The following is a 24,553-nucleotide window of genomic DNA, read 5'->3' as shown; positions in this document are numbered from 1 at the left end:
CAGATTCCACTTCCATGATACCCTCTCCTGCTGCCTTCCCCACCCTGCCACCACCTCCACGAGGTAGTGTCCCTGGCTTCCCTGTCACCCAAGCGCTCGGCTCTAACAGGCCCCTTCTGGATCTGTTTTCCTTTCCACGCGGGGAGTGAGTGCCCGAGGGCAGGGGCCTGCACCCTATGTCTCTAGCATGCCTGGCTCCAGGCTGGACCACAGCAGGTGCCAGGAAGGGTTTATAAGAGAATGAACATACAAATGCCTTAAAAGCAATTCAAAATCCTGAAGCAATCAGTGGCCTGAACAGTGAAGAAGCACACACACACACATGCTCTGTAATGGAGGCCTTCTGGGACCCCACCCCCGCCCTGCACCCCGCGCCTGGTACCTGCACGAAGAGGAAGGTGGCAAGCCACTCCCGGAGCTCCATCTGTGTCTCACAGCACAGGTACCTGCAGGGTGGGGCACAGATCTGGACACCATCAGGGCCGGCCCGGCTGAGCAGGGACACCCTGCCCTGCTCCCCTGCCCAGGGTCTCAGGGGCAGGGCCCAGACCTGGACAGTGAGGGGACCCAGTCCAGGGGGACGTTGCTACCACCTCTCCTCAGCCTGGGACCCTCGCTCACCACTGCTGCTTCTCGTGTTTCTCCGTCTCGTGTATCACCGTGAAGCCCCAGCTGCAGAGAAGGAGCAGGTGGGGTCACTTGACAACCCGGACAGGCCTCACAGCCCAGAAGCCTGGGCCAGGGCTGGGGACAGAGTTCAGGGCCTTCGGCAGGCACAGCACATCCCAGCCTCTGTCTCCTCCTCTCACAGTCGCCCCCCCCCCCACCCCCGCCAGCCTCCCAGGGCTTTGGCTGCCTACCCCCGAGCCCTATCCCCCAGAGACAAGCAGGCACAGCCAGGGGCTAAGAGGAGAATGCCAGAAACCCAAGTCGAGTGACCGCAATTAGTAACAATGGTAGTGGCTGTGCATCGCTTTTCAACGTTTGAAACATACAAACATCTCAACTATATTTCAATTTAAAAAAAGAAGAAGAAACACAACCACCTTTTGGAACAGGCGTGCCATTATTTTTCCCATCCTACAGATGTGGGAAGGGAGGCACACAGAGGTCCCAGAGTTACTCAGTGACTAACTGGATTTCCATCCAGGCCAATGGTTCTTAGACATGAGCAAGCATTGGAGTTCCCAAGATGGCTTGTAACAGCCCAGACTGCTGCCCCCACCCCCAGAATCCATCATTTAGCACAGCTGGCATGGTGCCCGAGAATCTGGGTTTCTAACACGTTTCCAGGTGATGCTGATGCTGCTGGTCTGGGAGACCACACCTTTAGAACTACTGAAAATGGTCAAGTTCACAGCCCTCAGTCGCGTCTCCCCCGTCAGTTCTGAGCGCCACAGACCCACTTCCCCAGCTCACCAGGTGGGCGGCCGGAGTTTCTTCTTCACTCCCAGGTAGACTTTGAGACTCCTGACAGGCCACTCCTTCTCAGGCCGGTGACTCTGGGTGGGGGAGGGCAGAGGGAGTGGGCACTTCAGCCAGTAAGGGTGGGCACTGGGGCAGGTCTCCCAACTGGGTGCCTCCCTCCCCCTTCTCCCAGCCCCTCCATATCCCAGCACAGGGGCCCTCCTCTGGGAAGCCTTCCTGACAAAGCCCTCCCTGATCATAATCCAGCCCAACAGAGCCCCCAGGCCTCTCTCCCTGCAGCAGCATCAGACAGTCAACCCTCAGTCCCCGGGGCAGCTGTCCACAGCAGTGACCCCCAGTCCCTCCCTGCTGCCCTGCCGATGAGAACTGACGCGCAGCAGCAGCTGATCCAGCTCGTCTGCGGAGGGACACATCTGCATGCCGCACATCGCCCTCTGGCACTGAACTAAATGGGCGTGTGCAAGCTGAGCACCTCGGCTGGCTGCTTGTGTCCGTCTGTCTCAGGTCGTTTATTCCTCACCCCTCCCTGCCCTGCGGAGGCTCCAGGGTTGACTGTGTGAACAGAAGGCTTGTGGGGTGAGCAGTTACTGATTCTTTGATTCCACAAAGTGAAGACTAATGACTCAAGCTGAAGCAGAATGGCTGTTCGGTAGACCACAGGAAGAACTTCCCAATGGTCTAGGTCAGGAAGCAGCAGACCAATGTACTGGGGAGGAGCACCAGATCACTGATGTGCTCACCTCTGGTCCCCGCCTCTGCATATGGGTCTGGGCTTGGAAGAAGCAGGCTGGCTCGGAGGCAGGGGAATGGGAGCAATGACCTCCAGGGAAGCAGTTAGAGGTCAAGCTGATGAGCCTTCCTCCTGCTCTGGGAGCCACTTGCTTGAAGCCCTGCCCCCACCAGGCAACCCTGGTACCAGCAGGGACACCAGGGTGGATGGCAGGGGAGGGGGGACTCACTTACAACCAAAACTGGGGGTCAAAAGTTGAGCCACCTCTGCTCTGTTCCCCACCATTGCTCCCAGCCACCCCCAGGCATGGCTCCTCAGCAGGAACTAAAAGAGGGGACCTAGGGTACGGGCAGGAAGCGGGAGCGTTTGGGAACTGGTGGACTTCCTTGTGAGGTCGCAATAGGATGGGCTGACTGGGGATCAGTGGAGACTCTGGCACTGTCACAGGCTTGTGGTTTAGGAGGGGCTTATCAGGAACCTTCATCATGCTTTCACCCCTAGTCCCCCTAACGACCAGGCCTCTGGTTGGGGAGCCCTGTATCTCCTGCATGTAGCAGGACAATGGTGCCCAAGAGGGCCAGGAACAAGCGGGGCTGCGGGCAGGGAGGAAACTGAACTGGGCAGAGGGAAGAGAAATCAGGCTGTGGATACGAGAGGAACAAGGTGTGAGACTACAGCAGGGGAAATGCCTATGTGCAAGCAGGGAAGACACAAGGCTGGGAGCACTGACGAAACCAGGCAGCGGGAATGGAAAGATGGAGACAGAGGTCCTAAGAGAACATAGGCTGTCGGCATGGAAAACGTCTGGCTCCGGGCATGACCGGAGAAAGGATGCGGGGGAGGCTGGGCTGCAGGTACAGACGGAAACAGGCTGGGAATGAAAGCAGGCAGCGGGCTTCAAGAAGTCAGGCTGCGGGTGTGAAGGGATGAGGACTAAAAGCAAGGAGCAAGGTGAACCGAGAGTGGGTGAAGCAGGGTGAGGAGAAAACTGTGGGAACGAAGGCGCTCACGCCAGGCTGTGGCTCTGTGAGCATCAGAAAAACACCGCCCTCAAGCCTCAGGGGCTGGTGAGCGTGGTGTATGCGTGGCAGGTGTGTGACATGAGCATGGCCAAGACAGGGAGGCTGAGGGGGTTCTGGGGGGCAAGGGGCGCCATCAGTCAATATAACCTTCTGATCAAGCAGCTTATCTTTCCAGCATTTCTGAGGTATAAGGTCACTGACAGGGAACGAAGCTCAAAGACCTCTGCAAGAACCCAGATCTTTCTAGAATGTGCCTTTCCAGGTGCCTCAGGGTCTTTAACAACGGGAGACCCCAGGATGAGGCGTGGGTTTTCACCTAACCTGAACTGCCAGGGGTTGTTCCAAATTCAAGTCTTCCTTCCTGTTGCCCCACATACTAGCAAATACCAGGATTACAGGCAGCTTACTGGCTCCTATGAGACTGGTGCTGGCTGCCCCGGGACTGCACCGCCAGGGCCCACACTAACCAGCCCTCGCTGCCGAGGCCTTTGCCCCTGTACTTCAGGGGGTAAAAAGCTGGAGCTCTGAGGCTTACAAATCTGGATTCGAAACCCAGTCTACCGCCTAGAGATGGCCTTGGACAAAGAACTAGGCCTTTGCCCCTGTACTTCAGAGGGTAAAAAGCTGGAGCTCTGAGGCTTACAAATCTGGATTCAAAACCCAGTCTACCGCCTAGAGATGGCCTTGGACAAAGAACTTGAAGCCTGCTTTCTCCCTGTGAAGTGGGGACAATGCTTCTCCCCACAGGACAGCAGGGAGACTGCATGTCCCAGTACGGGAAAGGCCGGACACAAAGCCTGGCTCCACAGACATGAGATCTGCTTCCTCCTTCTAGCTCTCCTGCCTTCCCTCCTCCACGTCAAGGGATCAGCAGACGCTGACACTCTTTCAGGTGGCCCAGCCATCCTCCCTTCTCTCTGTCAACACACAAACAGTCCCTAGAGGGAGGGAGCCAGGAAAAAGGCATCCCAGAACCAAGGGGGGACTGACTAAAGGGCTAAGGCACAGAAGTAAGGAAGTGATGAAAATGATGGAGGCAAAGGAGCAAAGAGGAGGCGTCCCCACAAGGGTCAGCAGGAGCCCAGGCTGCATTAACAGAGATACAGTGAGCAAACAGAGGGAGGCAAGGGTCCTGCTCTATCTGCTGTGCTCCCTCCATGGCAGCCAGGCCTCTTCAGATGTCCTTAGAAGACACTGGTAGGAGCTTAGGCTGAACCCCTGGGCATAGAAACATGTTTCTGCTGACCATCTCCACAGAGCATCTGCACACTGTGGTACCCAAGGCACAGCTGGGGTCCACAGGGTATTGTGGGAGGCAGGTCTCAGCTGAACCTGAGCAAGGTCTTTCTCCCAGACAGGAGTATCATTCTAGGGATAGGGCAGCCCCCCAGAGAGGAGAGGTTGAGTTTGCCTCTCTCAGGGTGTGTAAACACAGGCTGGCAACCAGCTATCAGTGGGGAATATACCACAAGCTTCTGTAGTCCTGCTCTCCTGTTTTAGGATAAGGAAAGTAACAATGATGTTCTAATAGCACTGGAACTCTCTCCAGGGTTGGAAAGAGGGTAGTTCCTACGGGCCTCCACTAACTGGCTCCACAGCTGAGTCCTTTGGAGAATTCGAAAGCACTGATGGGGGACCCTGGCGAAGGACTCTGGGACAGGGCTGGTGATGAGAAGGGCAGAAGCCTAGGCCACAGACCCCAGGTAGAGGCCAAGAAACCATGCCTGGAGATGGCCAGGAGCTCTGGCTGTGACCCTGTGCTCCCACCAGGCTCAACTGGCCCCCAGGCGGTGTAAGGCAGCTGGCAGTTGACCCAGAGCTACTCACGGTCTCAGGGGCCCCGCTCCATGGCCTCTGGCTCTGTTTGATAGAGGATCAGGGTTACGGACGAAGGAGGCCCAGGGCTAGGACGGCGTGTGTAGTGGTGTGTGGCAAGATGTGGCTCGTATGTGCAAAAGATGAGGGGGAGGCACTGGGATGGAGATGGTGTCTGGTCAGGGAGGATATCTGACATGTGGACAGCGTGGGCACAGAGTGGGCCGGCAGTGGGTATGGCCTATGAAGCAACAAGGCATGCACGGGCCACAACGTGGGGCTGTCACCACAGCAGGTTCTTTTGGGTGACATGACCAGGCACGGGGGGACAGCACATGCCTGATGTAACGGCATTCAGGTACCAGGGCCTGGGAGGGCCCCAGGGCAAAGCCAGAGCCACAGCGGGAGGGTCTCTGAGAGTCCATAGCTCCCCACAACCAGTACTGTGCTGTATCAAGACCCCACGATGGGGATGCTCCCGCCATCAGGCCCAGGCAGACACTGGAGCCTGGGTGACCGAGCACGTGTGGGTGCGGGTGCCCACTGCAGGCCAGGACCCGGCAGGATCACGTACCCGGACCTCCTTATAGAGCCGCAGGCAGCTGCTGTTGAGGATGAAGTAGCGATCGTGGAAGCCGCCCGTGGGCAGGCCCAGGCCCAGGAGGCTGCGGTCCTCTCGGAACTTCATCATGCCGTGCTTGGTCTCACCCACGTGGCTGGCTGGGGGAGGAGTGGAGTGGGCACAGGCTGTGCCCACCCGTGGACACAGACACCCGGGGTGGGGTCCCCCAATAAAGGAAACTGCCCTGTCCTGCCCCAGCCTCTGAAGAGGCCTGCCCCCCTGGTACTTGCTGCCTGAGCCTCTCCTACCTGGCTCCACCATATCCTGCTCCAGGTCTAGATGGAGGGACCCCCCCAACCAGGCTTCCCAGCCCCGCAGGCACCGCCCACCCAGGGACACCACCTACCTAGGTACAGCAGCATGGCCTCCATGGACTGGTGCTTCTTCACCACCAGGTAGCTGTCTGTGCCCAGCCCGTGCAGGATGGGAAGCACCTTCTCCGCAAAGTGCAGGGGGCGCTCTGGGGAGAGGACACTTGGTCACTGGGGCCACAAGGCCGGACAGCACTGAGAGCTGGCCCACAGACACACATCACCTACGTGGCGAGCGGCACCGCCCCTGCCTCTGCCTCCTAGCGCCACACGGCTCCCCTGACCACTCCCGACACATCTGGGCAGGACCAAATCTGCTCCAACCTGCCACGTTCAAAACCAAGCTGGTGATCTTTCCTGTGCGTCCTCATCAGGGCAAGGAGCACCGCCCACCAGGCTACTCAAGCCGGAAATAAACTCTCCTCCCTCTCAGTCTGCAATGTGTTGAATCTCTCTGCTTCTTTCCAGCTCCTGGCAGCCACCCTGGCGCGTGATACCATCTTCCTGGACCAATGGTGTGGCCTCTGAAGCAGTCCCTGCCATGGGCGCTCATCCCCTCTCTACGTGTCCCTCTACCCAGCAGTAAGGAGGAATCTTTTCCAGCTCCCAACCACTAACTTTTCAATGGCCTTGTGTTGTTGTCAGGCCATGAGAGCGGCCTCTACCTCCATCTTCAGCCCCACCCCGTGCCATACACCTCACTGCCCTTATCTCAAGCTCCTTGAAAGTACAGTGCCCCTGGCCACCACAGGGCCTTTGTCCACGCTGTCCCCACTGCCTGGAAGTACGTTCCTCTCTTCTTCGCCAAGTAACCCCTACTCTTCCTTAACCTCCTAGTCCAGGGACTCCAAAGCCAGAGACCTTGTTATAAGCTTTGGTGGTATTATGGCCCTTTCTTTCACAGAAGTTAACACAGCTGTAGTTGTGTGCTTATGGGTGTGATCACAGGATCAGTATCTCTATTCCATACTAGAGTAACCCCTGTGAGGGAAGGGACTATGTGCCCGACTCTCCTGCCGACTGCCTGGCACTCAACAAACAATAGTAAAACAAATGAACAGATACGCCCTCAACCTCCACTGCCACTGAGACCATCCTTCACCCTAAAATGCCTTATCACCCCCCTTCACCACCGTGGCCCCTTAACAACACCATCACCAGCACCGCACCCCATTTCTCCAGCATGCTTATCACCACCCATGCTGTCACTCACAATCCCATTATCAAATTCAGCATCTCCACCATCGCAAGCAACACCAATCTCATTAACACTAGAGAAAGTGCCACAGCTGACACGATCCACTCCTTCACCGTGCCTCCCATCAGCCACGTTACAGCTGCCACCTGAACCCCCGCCAGCACACTTTCACCACCATCACTGAGGTCGCAACTTGACAGCAACATCCATCACCTAAAACCCCCCCTTGCCCCCAGTATCACCAAACTGGGATAGAGGACGACAGGCTGGGGCTGCCCCATTTCCTGCACCAGCCCTGGGGGTCACGCACCTGCCTCCTCCCTCTCGTTGACCTCGAAGCAGGTCCAATAGTCCTTCTCCCTGATGCCCACATTCCTGCGATCCAGGATCTCCAAGGTAAGCTCCTCTGCGGTCATGGATGCTGGGATCTGCGCAGATCCAAGAGGAGGAGGAGGAGATCAGCCTACCCAACCCCCAGCCCCCACTCTGTCACAACCTTGCTGTGTGGTTGTGAGCCCACCCCTCTCAGCGTCCTCTGGAGTACTGGGATGCAGGAGGCCGTCTCTGAGTGGTCCTGATGGGTGAGAGGGGAAAGAGACAGGCCCTGGCACTGGCCAGATACAGGTCCCAAACCAGGGCTCCCCTGGGGGTGGAAGCCATGCTCCCTGGTTATCAGAGCCTGTGCCTGGTCCAGCCTGACTCTCCTAGCCCCTTGGCCTCTCGGTCCCTGGTCCCCACCTTGATGTGTTGCTCTGCCTCCGCCTTCTTCTCCTCTAGGTACACAGTACAGATGAAGTCACCGGCGTGCTGTAGGGAAACAGGGCTCAGCGGGAGGCCTGGGGAGTGGGTGCAGGTGCCTGGCCTGAGCCCCCCACCCCAGGCCCTGCCCTTCACCTGGGTCCCGCTAGCAGTGCCAGCCACACGCATCTTCACGATGGCAGTGACCTCCTCCCGCTGCTTCCTCAGCTCCTCCTCATCCACCTGTAAAGGGGGAAGGGACAGGGACAGACGGTCACTGCCGCCCGTGAGGCTGAATGCTGCCTGCCGCTGCCCGCCGGCTGAGGAACGCACACTGAACACCACCACGTAGTGGCTGATGAGGTCTTCCACCACACGGCCGGCCTTGTAGTCCTGCCCATCTGTCTGGAAGAGCGTGGGCCCAAACACAATAGCCAGGTTGTGTGTGTTCATCTGGTTCGTGTCTGAGAAGCACTGGACACTGGACACAGAAGGACGGAAACCTTGAATGAGGGATCTAACCCAGGACTTCCCTACCTCACCTTCCTAATTCCTGCCAGGTCCATGAATGGCTCCTGGAGTGAAGCCAGGGTAGGTCCCAGTCAGAGAGGACCATAGTTAAGAGGAAGAGGGGACAGTCTTTCTGACCAAGTTTTGGGTCCCAGGGAGAAGCAAGGCTGGGAACCTGAGAGATGTGGCTGCTAGCTGAAACCTCCTCTACTCTCCCACCCTGAAGGAAGCAAGCTGGGAGCCAAAGTGTCCAAGACCAGGGCACATCATAAAGCAACACTCAGTTCCCAGACCCACCTGGTTCCCAGGGGAGAAGAGTCAGCCAGGTTGGGAGTAGAAGAGTCTTTTCCACCCCAGCCCCCCAGGAGTGCTGCTCCTCACCAGTACAAGTGGCTGATAAGAGCCTTCACCGTGGCCCGGTTGACTGGGGGCAGACGTGCCAGAAGCTCTCGGTACCTGGACACCTTCTCTTCCTCATCCTCAATCTCTGGGTAGGGAGAGATGGATCAGGTCAGGAATCCCCCCCCCCTCCACCCAGTAACCACCTTCCCTGTCCCACCCCTCTGGCTACTCTGCCTCTCATCCTAGGTGATACCACTCTCTACCCCGCTCTAAGTCAAATAAGGCCAGCCATGTAACAAAAGGAAAGAATTCTCCAACTCCAAGAGACTCCAGCTCTGCATAGAGTGACAATGGGAATGAGAGGCAAGGAAGAAGGGGCACTAGAGTCCACCGCTGGGGCATGCTTAGCCCCAAGCGCATGATGGGGAGGGCAAGGAAAACTGAGATCAGAGTGTACAGGTCAGCAGCACTGGCCTGGGTCTCAGACTGGGCATGGGCTGCAGGGCCCACCTGAGGCCTCCAGCCAGGCTAGGCGCTGGACTCGAGTGAAGAGCCCATCGGGCAGATCTCGCAAGAAGCGCTTGAGTGCGGAGGAGACGTCGTCCACGTGCTGCTCGCCCTCCTTGAGGCGCACAGAGCGAGCGTCCAACCGTAGGCTCTCCAGCAACCGTAGTGTTTTTGACGTCTGCCCACACTTGCGGTAGATGCCCTCAGAGGTCAGGCCTGGAGAAGGGTGGGGCTCAGCTGGGGGCGTGGCCGAGCCGGGGCGTGGCCAAACATGAGGGGCTACGGGCATTGGGCAAGGGGCGGGCCTCGAGGCTTTCAGGGAGATCCCAGGAAGGCCAGGCTCGGCCTCTGCGGCAGGAGGTGAAAGTCTCTCTAGGAGGGGCGGGGCGGGGCCTGTGCATGGAGGCGGAGCTCACCGCACTGCGTGATGTAGTCTACACAGCGGTACACAATCACGGGGATATCCGAATCTCCCAGCTGCTGCTCTGACAACGTGTCCCCGGAGCTGGCCGCTGCTTTCTGGATGGCCCCTAGCCAGCCCATGAAGTCCAGCCGCCGCTCCCCCTGGATGTACAGCGTCCTGGGCCGGGGAGTCAGTCACTTGGGGGACCCACCACCTGTCCCACCCCTCCAAGGCCTGTCAGACTGCCCAGGCGTGTCAGAGCCCCTTCAGGAAGCCAAGGCTCACCTCCGTCGCTCCACCAGCACCAGCACCTGGTTCTCGCTGTCCCCCTGGACGGCTGTGGAGAAGCCAGTTGAGGTGAGGTCCAGGCCTCGTTCATGGTCCCTAACCTGCTCCCTCCCAAAGCTCTCTGGGTTCCACGCACCCCTGGGACCCACCCACCAATCCATGGGGTGGCTGAGATGCATCCCAAGGACAGGAGAGGACATGAGCAGGCAGGCTGATCCTTCTGGCTGGGTTAGGGTAGAGTTCAGACTTAAGGAGAGGGGCTGGGGCCTGGGAGCCCAGGATAGGGTGCCCTGGAGACTGGGGCCCAGGTCCAGGCGTACGCACAAAGCTCCTGTAATTTCCGAAGCTGCAGTGGCTCCTCACAGGGGCCTTCTGGGAAGACAGCGTAGAGCTCGGAGCCGGTGAGGGCAAACCAGCCCTCCTGTGCCCGCTGCAGGCTCAGGCCAGCTTTGTAGGGAAGGCGTCCAAGCCTCTCAAAGTCCCGAGCCAGCAGATCCTCAGCCAGGGGAGGCACGAACGCCTGGTGGGGAGGCCAGGGACAGTGGAGACGGCCAGGGAGACTGCATCAGCCAACAGCACTGCCCACCTGGGATATCCCAGCTGTTTGGCTTGTGGGCATGTACTGCTTTTCCACGCAGTGCAGTGAACCAACGTGGGTATCATGCCCCATTTCATACCATTCAGATATGCCCTCCTCTGGTATGCCTTCCCAGACACCATTAGGGATGTCCCTTCCCTGGGGCACCAAGGCATTCTTGCCCTCTGTTGTAGTACCAATTACAGTTTCTGCTGTTTGACCCATCTGTCTCCTCTACCAGCCTGGGAGCCACTGAGGAGCTGGGACCATGACTGGTTCATCCAGGTCCCCAGGGCTCTGAGGACTGACCCTCAGGAGGCCCCCAGATGACTGACCAATGAACCAGAGAAAGAGTCACAGGCCCTCAAAACACAGGGACCCTAGAGGGTGCCTGATTCTAGTCCCCAGGGCAGAGATCTCCTCTGCAGCCTCCCTGCCTCCTTCCTCCAGGACAAGGCGCTCGCTCCCCCAGCAGCAGCACTGTCCATCTCAGGATGGCTCTGCCTTTCATTAGTAAACATATACTGAGCACCTAGGGAGCTCAGGCCCACGGCCCTGCTTCACCGAGCTGAGCTAGGTCTCCTGACTGCCCCCTTCCCCCGACCCCCGGAGGGCTGCAAATTACATCTGGCCCTGGGTCCTGTGTCTTCTGCCTTCCATCCAGCCCTGATCCATAATGCGGGAAAGCCAGGGGTCCTACCCAGCACCCCAACAGACTCCCCCCACACCAGCCTGCTTAACCCAGGCCCACCTTGGCAATGCACTTGACCCACTCACGAGCCAGCTCTGCGCTCTCCAGCCCAAACAGGTATAGCCGCTCTCCTTCTGTGTACACCTCAAAGGTGTGCTCAAAACTGTTGATACACAAGCCAGGATTCAGGCCCACGCTGCCAAGCACTGGCCCACCTCCACCCACTGCCCCTGTGACTACCCTTCCCTGGTCCCGTAAGAGGTTAGGGCCTTAGGAGACCTGGTTTAGCCCTTGCATAGCACCAGCTTGCTGTGTGACTCCAGGGAGATCCCACCCATCTCTGGGCCTGTTTCCCAATCTCCCCAATGGAGGGCTGGACCTTACATCAATAACAGTCTGTGATTCTGCCCAGGGGTGCTCACCCATGGGTGTCAGGAGTGGGCACTGCCAGACATACAATCTCACTGGCCCGAATCTCCCCGTTGGGGGTCACTGCACGCTCATTCTCATAGTAGCTCAGGACCCCGTCGCTAAGTACACACCAGCGTCGGCTGAACTCTGGGGAGAAGACAGGCAGGGGAACCGTAAGGGAGCCCTCCACCCTCACCTGAACATTACCACTGCATCCTCCCTGGGCCCCCACTCCCATCTGACTCATGTCCTCTTCACTCTAATTCACAAGCTTCCCCCAAACCTATCTTCCTCCCTGTAGCTCCAGCAAGCCAGCCCCACCCACCTCTCCAGCCACCTCTCTGACCACTCTGGATACACATCCCACACTCCCTGCTTTTGCTCTCCCTATTCCCTTTACCCACACCCTCCCACCCTCCAAGGCCAGCCCAAATGCCCAGGAAGACTTCTGTAATGTAACCCCCGTGCCCCACCCTCCTCTGCCAGCAGGACCTACTGCTCTGTACTCTGCTTCCTCCTATAATGGATCTAAGGAGACTGACACGATCCCATAAAGGAACAGAAATGGGAGTCTGGACTAGGAAAGCAGGAAAAAATACAGACTGTCAAGGTCACGCAGGCTCGTAGAATTCATAGCACTGAGCATCACATAGGCTCAGAGCTTCCTGGCATCCACGGCAAAGAAAAAAAAGGATGAGTCAGGCAGTTACATAAATGATATTGCCAAGCAGAGGGAAATAAGACTAGGGGCAGTGCCCCAGAGGCAGTGAGGTGGTGAGCTGCACAGAGTTCCCAAGAAATCTGTTTGGGAGTTGGAGAGCTTCCTCTGGGGGTGCTGAGGGGTGCAGTGAGCAACGGCCTCAACAGTGCTCACACAGCAGAGTCTCTCATCCTGTCTAGGAGGACATGACATTTGCCCTCTGAGGGTGGTGTGCCCCAGAGGCTGCCTCTCAGGCTGAGCTTCCTCCAGTCCTTCCCGCCCTGCCTCAGTCATTCCTCATCCTGTGGCCCTGCAGCACACAGGCCCACAGAGAACCATAAACAGACTCAGAAATAGACAAATTAAGGTCAGGTAAGTAGTGTGAAAGTAGGGTAAGAAGGGCTTGCTATTTTGGATTAAGTGGCTGGGAATAAACTCTTTACGGAGTGACACTGAAAGAGATCTCTTTTTAAGTAAGGGACTAACCATGCAGATATTTAGGGAAACACTTTGGGCAGAGGGAACCACAAGTACAAAGGGTCTGGTGAGTGTGTATGTTTAAGAAGCAGCAAGGAGGCCAGTAAAGCTGGAGAGGAGTCAGCAAGTTAATGGGGTGGGGCAGCCGATGTGCGCATCCTTGCAGGCATTGGTAATAAGGACTGTACTCAGATTGTACTCAGAGATGGGAGCAAACGGAAGGCTAAGGAGAGAGATGACAGACCTTTAAGCTCAGTCTTTAAACTTCCCAACATCCAAGTACTCCAAATACCAGCTGCCCCAGCACAGGGCCCACACCTGGTAGGTGCTCAATAAAGGGCTTCTTTGAGCTCAAGGAAACTCTGGAGGTGACTCACTCTGCAGTGCCATGCTCCATTCTCACCGGATCAGCCCATTTATTAAGCACTCACTGTATACCCAAGACCACACCCAGGACACCCTGCAGGGTGACTAGACCAGAGTGCACTCGGCACCCTCAGGGGGTCCCCCAGCCTGGCCAGCTCTGGCTTCTCTGGCTCTGCCACCATGCCAGAATGCCATGGCCAGGGCGGGGTCCTGGCACCCACCTTCCCGGGCCCGGCGGTCCTGCAGCAGCTTCCCTGCAGAAGCAGTCTTGTAGACGAAGCTGCTGTGGCTCACAGTTGGCAGGATAACCGAGTAGTGCTTTTCCAGGGGCCTCACTGAATCCAGCCGAGGTGCCTCTTTGGGGAAGGGAGGGAAAGAGTGGCTGGTCACTATCCAAGGGAGTCCCCTCTCATCCCCACCTGGACTGGGTATTTAAGCTGGCACTCAACTCACCCACCCCTGCTCCCTAGCACTGCTCCCTGACTAGCACCCTTGGGCTCCTACTGCAGCATTCAGGATCTTGCCTCAACCTTTCTCCACCTTTCCCACTTTGTGTAAATTCCGTCCCACTCACAAGGCCTGGGTCCAGTACCTCTCCTTCCAGGGAGCTTCCCTGACCCTCCAGCCCAGCTCTTCCTGTTGGAAGCACAGGGCCAGCACACTAGAATGAGGGGGGCATGGAGCAAACTCTCTAACAATCCCCAGAGGGAGCTTGTCTCAGACAATGCAAAGCCTAAGGAAGCAGCCTGGCTCCAGCCCTGCTCCCAGCGGCCCCAAAGCCCAAGCCAGCTGGGTGGTCTCCTGTGCCTTCCCGGACACCTGGGCTCCCTCCAGCCCAGTGCGCCCCACCCACCCATGGCCCTGAGCCCAGTCCTGGCCGCCGGGCTCCACCCTTGGTCCTACGATGTAGCCCCAGAGGCTAGTACTGGGCCATGACCAGCGACGCTCACCCCCACCACCCGCTTCTCAGCTACCCCGAGAGTGGAAGCCAAATGGGACCAAACCCAACTGCAACAGAGCCCCACCCAGAGAGCGGCAGACAGGGCTGCCCGGGTGAGTCCCTCTGCACACAGGAAATGCAGTACACCCCCCACATACACAGCAACACAGACATGCTCTGCACACACACACACAAACCCTGAGGCCCTCAACACCCCCAGGTGCCAGGAAGCAAAGCCACAGCAGCTCAGAGACACTAAGACCCGGGCTCATGGACGCTGCCCAGAGGACCCACACTGTGGGCCAGGGAGGGACCCACAAACACATAAAGAGAGATGCAGAGACAGAAACACAAAGAGACACGTGTATGAAGGGGAAGCCAGAGGCACAAATACCCAAAAGTCATGTAAACGTCACACACACACTGTTGCACCAGGACCCCTGGGAAAGCTGCAGTGACAGCTCAAGTGGCATATGAACCAGGCCTCACGGGGCGACACCCCTGCACTGGCACCAACAACCAGCATCCACCCCCTCCCAAGGGCCTGAGCCTGGCAGCAGGGAGGCGCCATCCCTTGAGGTGAACAGTCCCACTCACCTGTGGTCCGGTTGTTCCGAAGGAATTCCATCTGCAGTGTCTGTCCCGCCTGCTCGGCAAGAGCCAGGGGCGTGGGGGCCTTGGGGTCCCCTGAGAAGCAGTTGACCCCGGCCCCACAGCCCAGGAGTGCCTGGGTCTCAGCCAGGTCTGAGGTGGTGACTGCGGCACACAGGGCCTGGAAGGAGGGCGGCGGGAGGGTCAGGCCGAGCCGGAGCCAGGGGCCAGTGGGACAGTGTCATGCAGGGGCGAGGGAGGAAGAGGAAGGAGCCACCCAGGTCAAGGGCCCACCCTCAGAGTGAAAGAGAAGCAAGGGAGGAAGACTGACAAGAGGAGAAAAGAAAGGGCAAAGGGAGTGAGCGGGGAGGGGCATCCCCTTAGGGGTTCTAGCCATCCAGGCCTCACCCTGCCGACAGCCTCCTGGGACCGTCAGCCACCAGGCCTGTTCTCTAGAGGATCTCAAGCTCCCTCTGCCTTGAGGAAGGGCAGGGGGGGTGCTTTGTAGCGCATTCCTCCCACATTTGAATTCCTCACCGCCTGCCCATCCCTCCCAACCAATGGGAGTTGCCGCCCCTCCTGGCTGGCGGCTAGACTGGGCTGGGCTGGGGGCTGAACGCCTGGGTTCCTGGGAGGTGGAGGCCTGGCTCCCACTGGGCTTCTAACCGGACTCAGCCTGACTGGGTGGGGCTACTTGGGGGAAGGGCTGAAGGTTGACCAGAGGTCACAAGTGGCACCCCCCCTGCTTCAAAGGCGGTTACCTCCCACTCAGGCCAAGCCAGACCAGGGACAGGGCTTGGCTCCCGGTCTGCTGGAGCTTGGGGGCCCATGAGGGGCCTCATCTTGAGTGGGGTGTGGATGGGGGACGGGTCGGAGCAGCCAGCTGTTTTTCATGAGCCTGACAGGAAATAGCATCCCCATCAAGTTCACTCCTTTTGGCAGGATTCAGAAGGAGCAGGATGGGGTGCGGAGACAGAGGAATCGGTGGGGAGGGAGGCAGACAGATGCTGAGGACGTGGCCTTGGCCCAAGGGTCAGGCCTGGCTCCTCCTTGCTTTGGCCCAACTGTCCCTGTGGCTTAGGCAGTGTCCTTCTGCCGTCGGGGCGTCAGTTTCCCTACAGGACCGCTCCTCATTCTGAGCTAGTGGGAAAGCTGGGCTGAGACACAGTGAGGAATGATGGGGGCATGAGTAACGGGGGTGGTTTCAGGGGGCCTCACGGGCCCAGTGCCCTGACCTTGTCCAGCTCCTCCTGGTTGCCAAAGAGTGGGTGGTAACGGCGGTACTTGCCCTCGCGGTATTTGGCTTCGAGGTGGCACCGCCGGGCACTGGGGCTGCTGTTGGGCTGCAGGGCCTCACTGGGGGGCACGTTGGCTGCCCAGAAGTGGTTCCCAGCAGCATTGCCCAGCTGTAAGAAGAGCTGTGGGTGCAGGAAAGAGGTCAGAAGGGCAGCCTACAGCTGGGGCCCATGCCTAGCAAAGCCTTGGTTTTGAGGTTGTTAAGTGAGGGGCTGGAAGAGCCAGGCCATCCGCCCACTCTCCCATCAGGGAAGCTGAGGGGACAGCCTGGCCTGCTGGTGGCCCTGGGTGCTCCCTCACTAACACTGGGCCTGAGCCCAGCCCCCCAGCTCAGTTATGGGACCAGAGACAGACAGACTAACAGGTGGAGGCCCAGGTTGGGTGCCTTGCTATCTCCCCACCTAGTCCCACATCTGGAACTCTGCATTCCTAAGACTATCACAGCTGGTGGGGGCCTAGCCTGTCAGCCAACTGGGTGGACAGGGATTATGGAAACATCTCCTGTCCCTGACATTCCTCTCTGGGCTCAGAGGAAGAGGGGTAAGGGCAGACTTTTGCAGGGCTCCAACACTCAGGGTATGCATTCTTTCACTGTGCTCATCACTTGTGCCACAGCTATTTCCTGGGCCCCCCAGTTTGCCTGCTTGCCAGGTGCTGCGTGGGGTGCTGGAGTCAGAGCAGAGAACAAAGCAGAAACAGTCCCAGCCACTGACTCACATTTTGATTCCGGGAAAGTCATTTTCTCTCCCTGTGTCTCAGTATCCTCTGTAAACTGGGGTTCTTACCCTAAGTCACAGGGTATATGACACCCAAACTGCTCTGGAGTCTGCAGCTTGGCTGGGGCAGTAAGGAGGGTGGTGTGTGGCCGGGCCCTGGTCCAGCCTCCTTTTGCAGGTTTTCCCCTGTGACTATCATACATATCAGTACCTGGCAACCCCAAGCACACAGGCACAAATGTACACGTGTGAGTATCCCCCAAAAGGACAGACTCAGACCCACTGGCACATGTGAGTAGAGATAAAATGAAGTAAATATTTTAGGCGTTGCAGGATAGTCTCTATGACATATTCTTTTTCTTCTTCTTCTTTTTTAGCAACCTTTAAAATTGTAAAAACATTCTTAGCTCACCAACCAATTTGCTAACTTTGCCAAAAATCAACTTGCTCCAAACTCCACCTACTAGATGATCCCAAAGGTCTCTTTAGCTCCAAGGCATTGGGGCTGGTCAGGTGGGGGGAAATGGGTGGGAGACCCAGGCAACAGCCAAGGGGGACAGACCCCAAACACAGCTGGCTCCCCACCTCGATGAGTGTTTCCGTCCACACCTTCCTGTCCATCTTCAGGCTCCGCACCTTGGAGATACCAGCACCCAGGCCACGGTGCTCCCCTGCAGACAGAAGGCCAGACACATGGTCATTGGGGGGCCCTCTGCTTTACAGGAGCAGCCCCCTTCCCCCACCACACCCCAGGGCCCATGGGGGCAGTCAGGGAGAGGCCTTGGGCAGGACCCCAGGGCTAGGCCTGCAGTTCGCACACAGTTCCATCCCCCTGTGGATGAAAACACTAGCTTCTGCCTCGGCCTGCAAAGCCCTGCCTGACCTAGCCTGCTTCCGCTCCTCTGATGTGACTGGGGTGCTGGATTCCAACAGGCCTGGGCTCAAATCCAGACTCACTTACTTGCCAGGGGACCCTGAAGAAGCCCTTTTCCTTCTCTGTGCCTCAGAGTCCCCATGCTACATGAGAAGTTGAATCTCTGCCATGCAGGTTAATCATGGTGGGAAAGGCTCTACACATAAGCACCACTTCATCAATGATGCTCTCTGACACTGCCTTCGCTCCAACCCCTCCAAACAGACCACCTGCCTTCTGGACACCCCAGCCCAGTCTTGCCCTGGCCTGGCACCCTGCTCGCTTCATACCTGCACAGCGCTTACAGATGACAACACAGAGATTGATGGAGGCCCAGTCAGGCTGGGCAGCCCCGCAGTCAGCACAGAACCTGTTGGGGGCCATGGCCCAGATGCGCTCAGCCACCTCCGAGGTGGACAGGGCCTCGGCGATGGCTCCCTGCATGGCCTCCAGCCACTGCTCCTTCTCCAGCTCCGATTCGGCTGAGAAGCTGGGGACACAGGAGTGGGGTGGGGGACTGGTTGGGAAAGGGCCCAGCGAGATTGGGGGCAGCCTGAGGGGGCACAGCATGAAGTGTGGGTAACCATGCATTGAGAGCTGATAGTCAGAAGAGGGAGGCGCCCAGGGCCCCTGGGGAGAATAGGCATGGACAGCAACAGGGACCCCACAACCTCGGCCCCACCCAGGGAGTAGAAAGTGATGCTGGGAAGAAATGGGGCCTAAGACCTGACAGATGAGAGGGGTGGTGAGGTGAAGAGGCGGAAAGGTGTTCAAGACAGAGGGAACAGTGCGTGCAAAGGGACATGAGGGTACACAGGGCATTCCAGTGGGCGTACTGGCAGAAAAGAAGCTGACAGACAGAGCGGGCTGCAGAGGAGGTCAAAGTGCACCTGGAGGACAACACAGAAGCAGCAGCAGGTTTCAGGGGGTACAGAGATCTTTTCCCTCTGCTCCTTCCCTATTGCCACCAAGTCTCACGTATGCACTCAAGATTCAGCTCACCCGTAACCCACTGCCATGGCTAAGGCAGGTACTGCTGCTGGAGATGGAATAGATGCCAACACGTCAACACGAGAGTGAAGACCACCCTCATCCATTAAATCCTAGTGTACTGAATCTGCAAAATGCCAAGGCTTTAGCCAAGTGCTAAGCCCATCTCTGTGTACTTACATCTGACTGTGAGCCCATGTGTGTCAGGCTGGTGGAGGCCCTTGGTGCTGAATACCAAATCAACTGAATTAAAGTTCATGACAACAAGGAACTAGGGAAATGGGCAAGGCTCTGTAAAACTGACAGGAAAGGAAAACTCCAGAGGAAGTGTCCACTAGTCACGTGGTGGTTAAGGAGGATGGCAAAGAATCTCTGGCCACAGATGTCAACCAAAGATGACTACGAATGTAAGAAATGAACAAATGCAAACTTGGCTTTCAAAAAAGAAAAAGAACCCTCTGGTGGTCACAGATAGACAGCCAAACGGTGAGGAAGCAGGAGCCAGGCCAGAAGGCCCACAGGCCTAGGGCCTGCAGGAGAGGGGCCACACGGAGGTGAAATGTGATGGAAGGAAGGGAGGGGTGATGACAGGTCTGCCCAGTGGTGAGCAGGAGAGGCAGGGTCCCCGTGGGTGGAGACGGGGGCCAGGGAGGAGCAGTGAGCTGAGGAGGGACTAAGCGGGGAATGTCCACAGAACTATTAGACATGCAGATCTAGAGTTCAGGAGAAAGAGCCACCGGAGGCAGTGAAGATCTGACTAAGGACCAAAAAGACGACGTGGAGGGATGGTGATGCTGTGTCAATAATGGCTTTACAGAGACGGCCGTGATCCTGCTCACAGAGAAGGAAATTGAGGCACAGAGTGGTCACATGATGTGTCCAGGTCACACAGTGACCCAGTGATGGGCCCAGGATATTATACTGATTGTGTCCCCTGAAGTTCAGAGGTTGAGGCCTCAAACCCCAGTGTGACTGCATCTGGAAATAGGGCCACTAAGGGAGGTAATTAAGGTTAAGTGACGTTGTAAGAACAGGGCTCTGAGCCGACAAGACTGGCTACTTTATAAAGAGAGGAAGAGACACCAGACATCCCTCTCTCTATGTGCACAGAGGAAAGGCCTTTGAGGACCCAGGGAGGAGGAGGAAGCCACCTATAAGCCAGGAAGAGAGGCCTCGCCAGAAACTAACCCTGACAGCATCTTGACCTTGGACTTCCAGCCTCCAGAACTGTGAGAAAATGAACCTGTTGTTTAAGATCTGGGGTTTGTGGTATTCGGCCACAGCAGCTGAGCTGACTGATACAAAGCATTTGAATCCAGGCACGGCACAGAACCTCAGAGGAGGTGACTGAAGGTCTGTGAGTGGGCAATTTTCTCCAGGGAGAGGACGGAGAACAGAGACAGATCACTGATGGGCAGCTGAGATCAGAGGAAACCAAGCTGGTAGAGTCCTGGAGGCTCAGGGAGCAGCACACAGGATGGGCACGAGACAGGGAGTGAGGAGCAGCCTTGGATCTCAAGCCACTGTCAGTGACAGACAAGCACCTGTGAGGGGAGCAAGGCAGGCTGCTGGGGACAGCAGGGCGCGTGGGCGGCGCAGAAAGTCCATACGTGAGCAGTGTGGCAGGGAAGGGGAGACAGTGATGGACTGGGGGTGGGGGGCGGGGTGGCGGATGTGAGACTTCTTGGAAGGGATCAGAGCAGGTCAGCAAGTGAAGGGCAAGGCCCAGCAAGGTGTGCAGGGCTGGGAAGAGAGGGGAGAAAAGGAACCCAGAAGCAGGGGCAGCTTCCTCCACATGCAAGAAGAAAATACGATCAGGGAGTGAGGATGCAGGTAAGCAAGGGGTGGGAGGCTCACCTGAAGATGCGGTAGGGGGTGGTGAGGTCGAAGCTGCGCCGGTCGGCCGCTTCCTTCACGTTGCCCACGCTCATGTCAATGAAGGTGATGCCAATGCCCAGGCGGTACTCCTGGTAGTAGGTGGGAAGGGGTGAGGGCAAGGCTGGGGGGTGGGGCGCAAGACCCAGGGACAGGGGAGAGAGGAAGGGGAAGTGGGACTTTAGGGACTAGAAAGTGCCCAGGAAGGAGGTAAGGGGGGGCTCAGGAATCTGGGCATGGGTAAACAGACCTTGATCAGAGGCCATGTTGCAATAAACAGGGGGTACAAGAGCCAGGGTGGTGATGGGAGGGTAACACTCAGGGACCAGGTGGGAGAAGGGGTCAGAACAAGCGGCAGAACGAGGCGGCAGGCAAAGGGCTGAGTCAGGAGAAGAGGGAAAGGGCAAGGGGAGGGCTGAGGACCAAGTAGGTGGGCCTGAGGGACCAGGGCGGAGGGCTGGAGCTGAAGGACCAGGTGGGTGAAAGGCGGGACTAAGGGACTTGGTGGGCAGGGGACAAGGGAAAGGTTCAGCAGCCTGGCAGACCAGTCACACCTCCAGATTCTTGTAAAGCTCAACTTTGTCCCCGACCACGGCCACATAGAGTTTATTCTTGAAGCCACGTAGCTCCAGGCTGCCAGCATGGTCATGGGGCTCTGAGCCTTGAACACCCAATGGGTAAGCACTAGACACGCGGGCCCGGGCACGCTGCTCAGCCACCGCCTGCTGCAGGGCCTGCATCCACTCCTTCCGCTCCGCTGTGGGCAAAAGGAAGCCTGAGCTCACACAGGCAGGGGTTTCCTTGGGGTTCCCCACTCCAAGCTCCTTAGGCAACACAACTGCCAGAAAGCCCACCCAGACCAGCCCTCCTGTCTCTGTTCATCTCCAAGTTCTCTGATGTGGACCAGCTCAGGCTCCGATCCCAGCTGTGCCACTTAGGGTGGGCAAGGCCCTTGGCCTCTCCGAGCCTGTATCCCCTGAAATGGGGATGTGTGGTGCTGAGGACTCAGTGGTGTCTCAAGCACAAAGCTGGTCAGAGAGGGCCCTCCCCTCCTCTACTTCACCGAGGGTTGACTCCTCTCTGGGTCTGATATGGGGGGAGCAGATGTTCCCTGGTTCTCCTCCCCAACTTCTCAGGCCAAACTGCCAGTCTTCTCTCCACCCCACTCCCTACCATCACTCTCTGCCCGGAAGGCAAAGGTCCGGTTGTTCGTGATCACTTCGAACTTTTGGTCCCCAATGGCAGCCACTCGGGAGATGCAGGCCACGGGGACAAAGCGCTTTGAGTAGGCATCCTAGGGGAGAGAGAGGAGCCAGACTGGGGGGGTGAGGACCACAGAGGCCCAGCCCCTCTGTGACCCCTTCAACATCTGCTGAAATGAAGGTGGCAGCCCCATCTCCCACAGGTGGCCAGTGACAGTCGCTATACCAACCCAGGCCAAGGCCATGGCTGGTCAGTGGGCCAGGAGGACACAGTCCATGGAGTAGGAGTAGAGCTCTGGTGAGGACTCATCTAGGCAGGGATTCTGCCTGGGTCCAGTATCATGGTTCAGGCTGGAGCAGGGTCATGTCAGGGACTAACAGGCCTCACCTTGTTACTATCAAAGTATCGCAGGTGATTGGCATCCAGTCTCACCCATCGCTTCTGATAGATGTAAGATCTAGAGAGGGAGACGCAGAATAACAACAGAGCAAAGGACTCGGAATTAGGGAGCAGTTCCAAAATCACCCTAGCCCCCTGTGGCAGTCACATACAAAGTTAGAAACAGTCAGATCGAAGGCAGGAAGGATCCCAAATGATCATGGAGAAGAAAATGGAATTTACCTATAGCAAGAGTGAATGAAATCAGACTCAAAGTAGGACTTCCCGGGGTTTTTCTTGTTTTGTTTTTGGCCATGCCATGCAGCCTGGGGGATTCTTTAGTTCCCTGACCATGGATTGAACCTGTCCCCACTGCTTTAGGAGCACAGAGTTTTGCCCACTGGACCACCAGGAAAAGGACTTCCCAGTTTTAAGGGTAATAACACATAAATCTGGTGGGGATGATAGGCAGTTACAGTCTACCTAGAGGGAGACCTGCTCAAATAACCTTGTCCCTTCTGGTTTTCCGATCCATGATACTAAATATACTAGACTGAGCCCATCCCATGCAGAGCACCAGCACGACCCAACAGGCCTCACTCACCCCTGCGGGGGGTTCTTGTCCAGCCAGCCAGCCTTGATGACCAGTGGGGTGGGTGTGGGGCCCACGGGCAGCCCGTCCATGGGGTGCGGGGGAAGCTCAGGGGTCAGGAGGCTGCTGGGCAAAGATGAGCTCAGGCTGCTGGTGTGCCAGTCACCACTGGGGGGAGAAGAGAAGGGATGAGGGGGCCAGAGTGGGGACTCCCACAGGGCTGGGGCAGAGATGGAGAGAACGGGCTGGGCGTGGGGAAGGAGAGTGGCAAGTTGGGAGAACAACCCGAGAGGAGTGGACACTTACTTGGGGACATGCTCGTAGGCATAGTCATCCTCATCTTCATCCCCTTGGTCATCTCCAGACAGGTCCTCCCCCTCGCTCAGCAGACTGGCCACACGCACAGCCCGTGGGACTTGACTCGCTGGGGGCTCCTCCTGCCCCCCAGACCCACTCAGTGTCACGCTCTCCTTCAAGCCCGAGATCACACCACCAAGGGCTGCCACACCTCCCTCTGTCCAGGCCCAGTGCCAACACAACTCGGCACTTCTGTTTCCTCACCCACCTCTCCTCCCCAACCCCCGGCAGACTACCCAGGGACCCAAGGAGATGGGGTCACAAAGACAGAGAAAACCAGTGCAGGCAGGGGCCCAGGTCAGAGACAAAGACAAAAAGATAAAGAGATAAAGACATGGATGGAAAGTTAAGACACTCAAGAGAGACAGGGACACAGAGAGTGAAACAGACAGACACAGAGACAGATACCCCAAAAGAGAGGGAAAGAGGGGGTCACACAGCCATCCAAGATGCAGCTTAAGACTAGATCAGGAGCCACAAACCAGAGTCCCCAGACCCTTGCACAGCTGGACAGAGAAGAGGAAGGGAACTCTCCAGGGAGTCGTCTGCCCACTCTCTATCAGGTGGTCCCCAGGGTCTGAAAGGCAGCAGGTGGCCCACCCTCCATGCTGACAGGCAGACAGCCTAAACCCTAACCACCGCCTGCCCTACCTTCTTGGTCATCACGGCAGCTGGGGCCCTCGGCCCCTCCTCTGGGACCTCATCGTAGTCAGAGTCATCTGGGGAGGTAGACAGGTGGGAGAGACTCAGAGGCAAGGAAACCAGGCCTCCCCCAGCCCATGAGTGACCCCTGCCCCGACTCTGGCTTGGCTTTCAAAACAAGACACAAGGGACAGGAAGTGCTATTTCTACTCTCGAGGCTTCACAGGACAGAATTAGGGGGTAGCCGAAGGAGAGGCCAGGCCGCCACAGGGAGGTCTAACTAGGCAGTAAGCTCGGGGGTCAGGGCAGGGACTCTCCTAAAAAGGCTAAAAAAAAAAAAAAAAAAAACCACAAAACCAAGAATCGAGACTCAATAAAAGTGGACAAGCCAAGGAAAAGCAAACTGCCCATGACCATAGAAAATAGTCCTAGACTTTAAACCATGAGTAACTCAAGAAGTCTGCCATCTGTCCCCACCTAACAGCCAGTCGGTTAGACAGCTGGGTGCTGTCTCCATTCAGAGGCTGAAGGGAAGGATGCTTACCTGTCCAGGGCCACACAGCGGGTCAATGGCAGGGCCCAGGACAAAGGGGAGTGTGATCCTTGCATCCTTATAGATTCTTCAGCCCTGAACCCAGGCTACCCGCCCCAAGTCCCATGCTGCATTACAGCACTCACCAAACTCCGGGGGCAGGCGGGGGGGCTTCGGAGGGACCTCTGGGGGGCTGCAAGGTGCAGACGGGGGCTGAGGAGGCCCCCTGGGGAAAGTGGCCGGGGGCTCCGCAGGCTCCAGTTGGGGAGGGGGCGGTGATGGCGGTGATAGTAACTCCTCTTCCTTGGAGGGAAGGCTGGGAACAGACCAAAAGCTGGGCATCAACCTCAGGGTGGCCGAGTCACTGAGTCAGCACCTCAACAGGGCCAGGA

The 24,553-nt window shown here is 57.6% G+C and overlaps 1 protein-coding gene across 11 annotated transcripts in view; it reads right to left on the bottom strand.

Moving 5' to 3' along the window:
- Positions 1-24,553, bottom strand: part of ARAP1 (ArfGAP with RhoGAP domain, ankyrin repeat and PH domain 1) — a 62,160-nt gene that overhangs the window by 2,138 nt on the left and 35,469 nt on the right. For 5 of the 11 annotated variants that reach the window (XM_025265761.2, XM_044929394.2, XM_025265769.3 and 2 more), the window contains 30 exons: positions 24,308-24,477; positions 23,639-23,706; positions 22,937-23,067; positions 22,643-22,798; positions 22,048-22,117; positions 21,631-21,751; positions 21,012-21,214; positions 20,440-20,549; positions 17,883-18,082; positions 17,265-17,350; positions 15,903-16,085; positions 14,674-14,848; positions 13,358-13,492; positions 11,605-11,740; positions 11,243-11,345; positions 10,239-10,434; positions 9,912-9,963; positions 9,640-9,803; positions 9,227-9,439; positions 8,756-8,861; positions 8,198-8,345; positions 8,021-8,107; positions 7,865-7,933; positions 7,437-7,554; positions 5,964-6,077; positions 5,570-5,742; positions 5,008-5,040; positions 1,420-1,502; positions 622-672; positions 383-446 (listed from right to left, as the gene is read on the bottom strand). In XM_025265761.2, the coding sequence (XP_025121546.1) occupies positions 383-446; positions 622-672; positions 1,420-1,502; positions 5,008-5,040; positions 5,570-5,742; positions 5,964-6,077; positions 7,437-7,554; positions 7,865-7,933; positions 8,021-8,107; positions 8,198-8,345; positions 8,756-8,861; positions 9,227-9,439; positions 9,640-9,803; positions 9,912-9,963; positions 10,239-10,434; positions 11,243-11,345; positions 11,605-11,740; positions 13,358-13,492; positions 14,674-14,848; positions 15,903-16,085; positions 17,265-17,350; positions 17,883-18,082; positions 20,440-20,549; positions 21,012-21,214; positions 21,631-21,751; positions 22,048-22,117; positions 22,643-22,798; positions 22,937-23,067; positions 23,639-23,706; positions 24,308-24,477 (3,718 nt within the window). The remainder of the gene's footprint in view (positions 1-382; positions 447-621; positions 673-1,419; positions 1,503-5,007; positions 5,041-5,569; positions 5,743-5,963; positions 6,078-7,436; positions 7,555-7,864; positions 7,934-8,020; positions 8,108-8,197; positions 8,346-8,755; positions 8,862-9,226; positions 9,440-9,639; positions 9,804-9,911; positions 9,964-10,238; positions 10,435-11,242; positions 11,346-11,604; positions 11,741-13,357; positions 13,493-14,673; positions 14,849-15,902; positions 16,086-17,264; positions 17,351-17,882; positions 18,083-20,439; positions 20,550-21,011; positions 21,215-21,630; positions 21,752-22,047; positions 22,118-22,642; positions 22,799-22,936; positions 23,068-23,638; positions 23,707-24,307; positions 24,478-24,553) is intronic. The other 6 variants (XM_025265764.2, XM_006064693.3, XM_025265763.3 and 3 more) reach the window with 6 other exon arrangements.

This window comes from Bubalus bubalis, chromosome 16 (genome assembly GCF_019923935.1).
Source record: "Bubalus bubalis isolate 160015118507 breed Murrah chromosome 16, NDDB_SH_1, whole genome shotgun sequence".
Classification (NCBI taxonomy): domain Eukaryota; kingdom Metazoa; phylum Chordata; class Mammalia; order Artiodactyla; family Bovidae; genus Bubalus; species Bubalus bubalis.
Note: the sequence above shows the minus strand (reverse complement) of the source record. Positions and strands in the feature narration are given on the sequence as shown.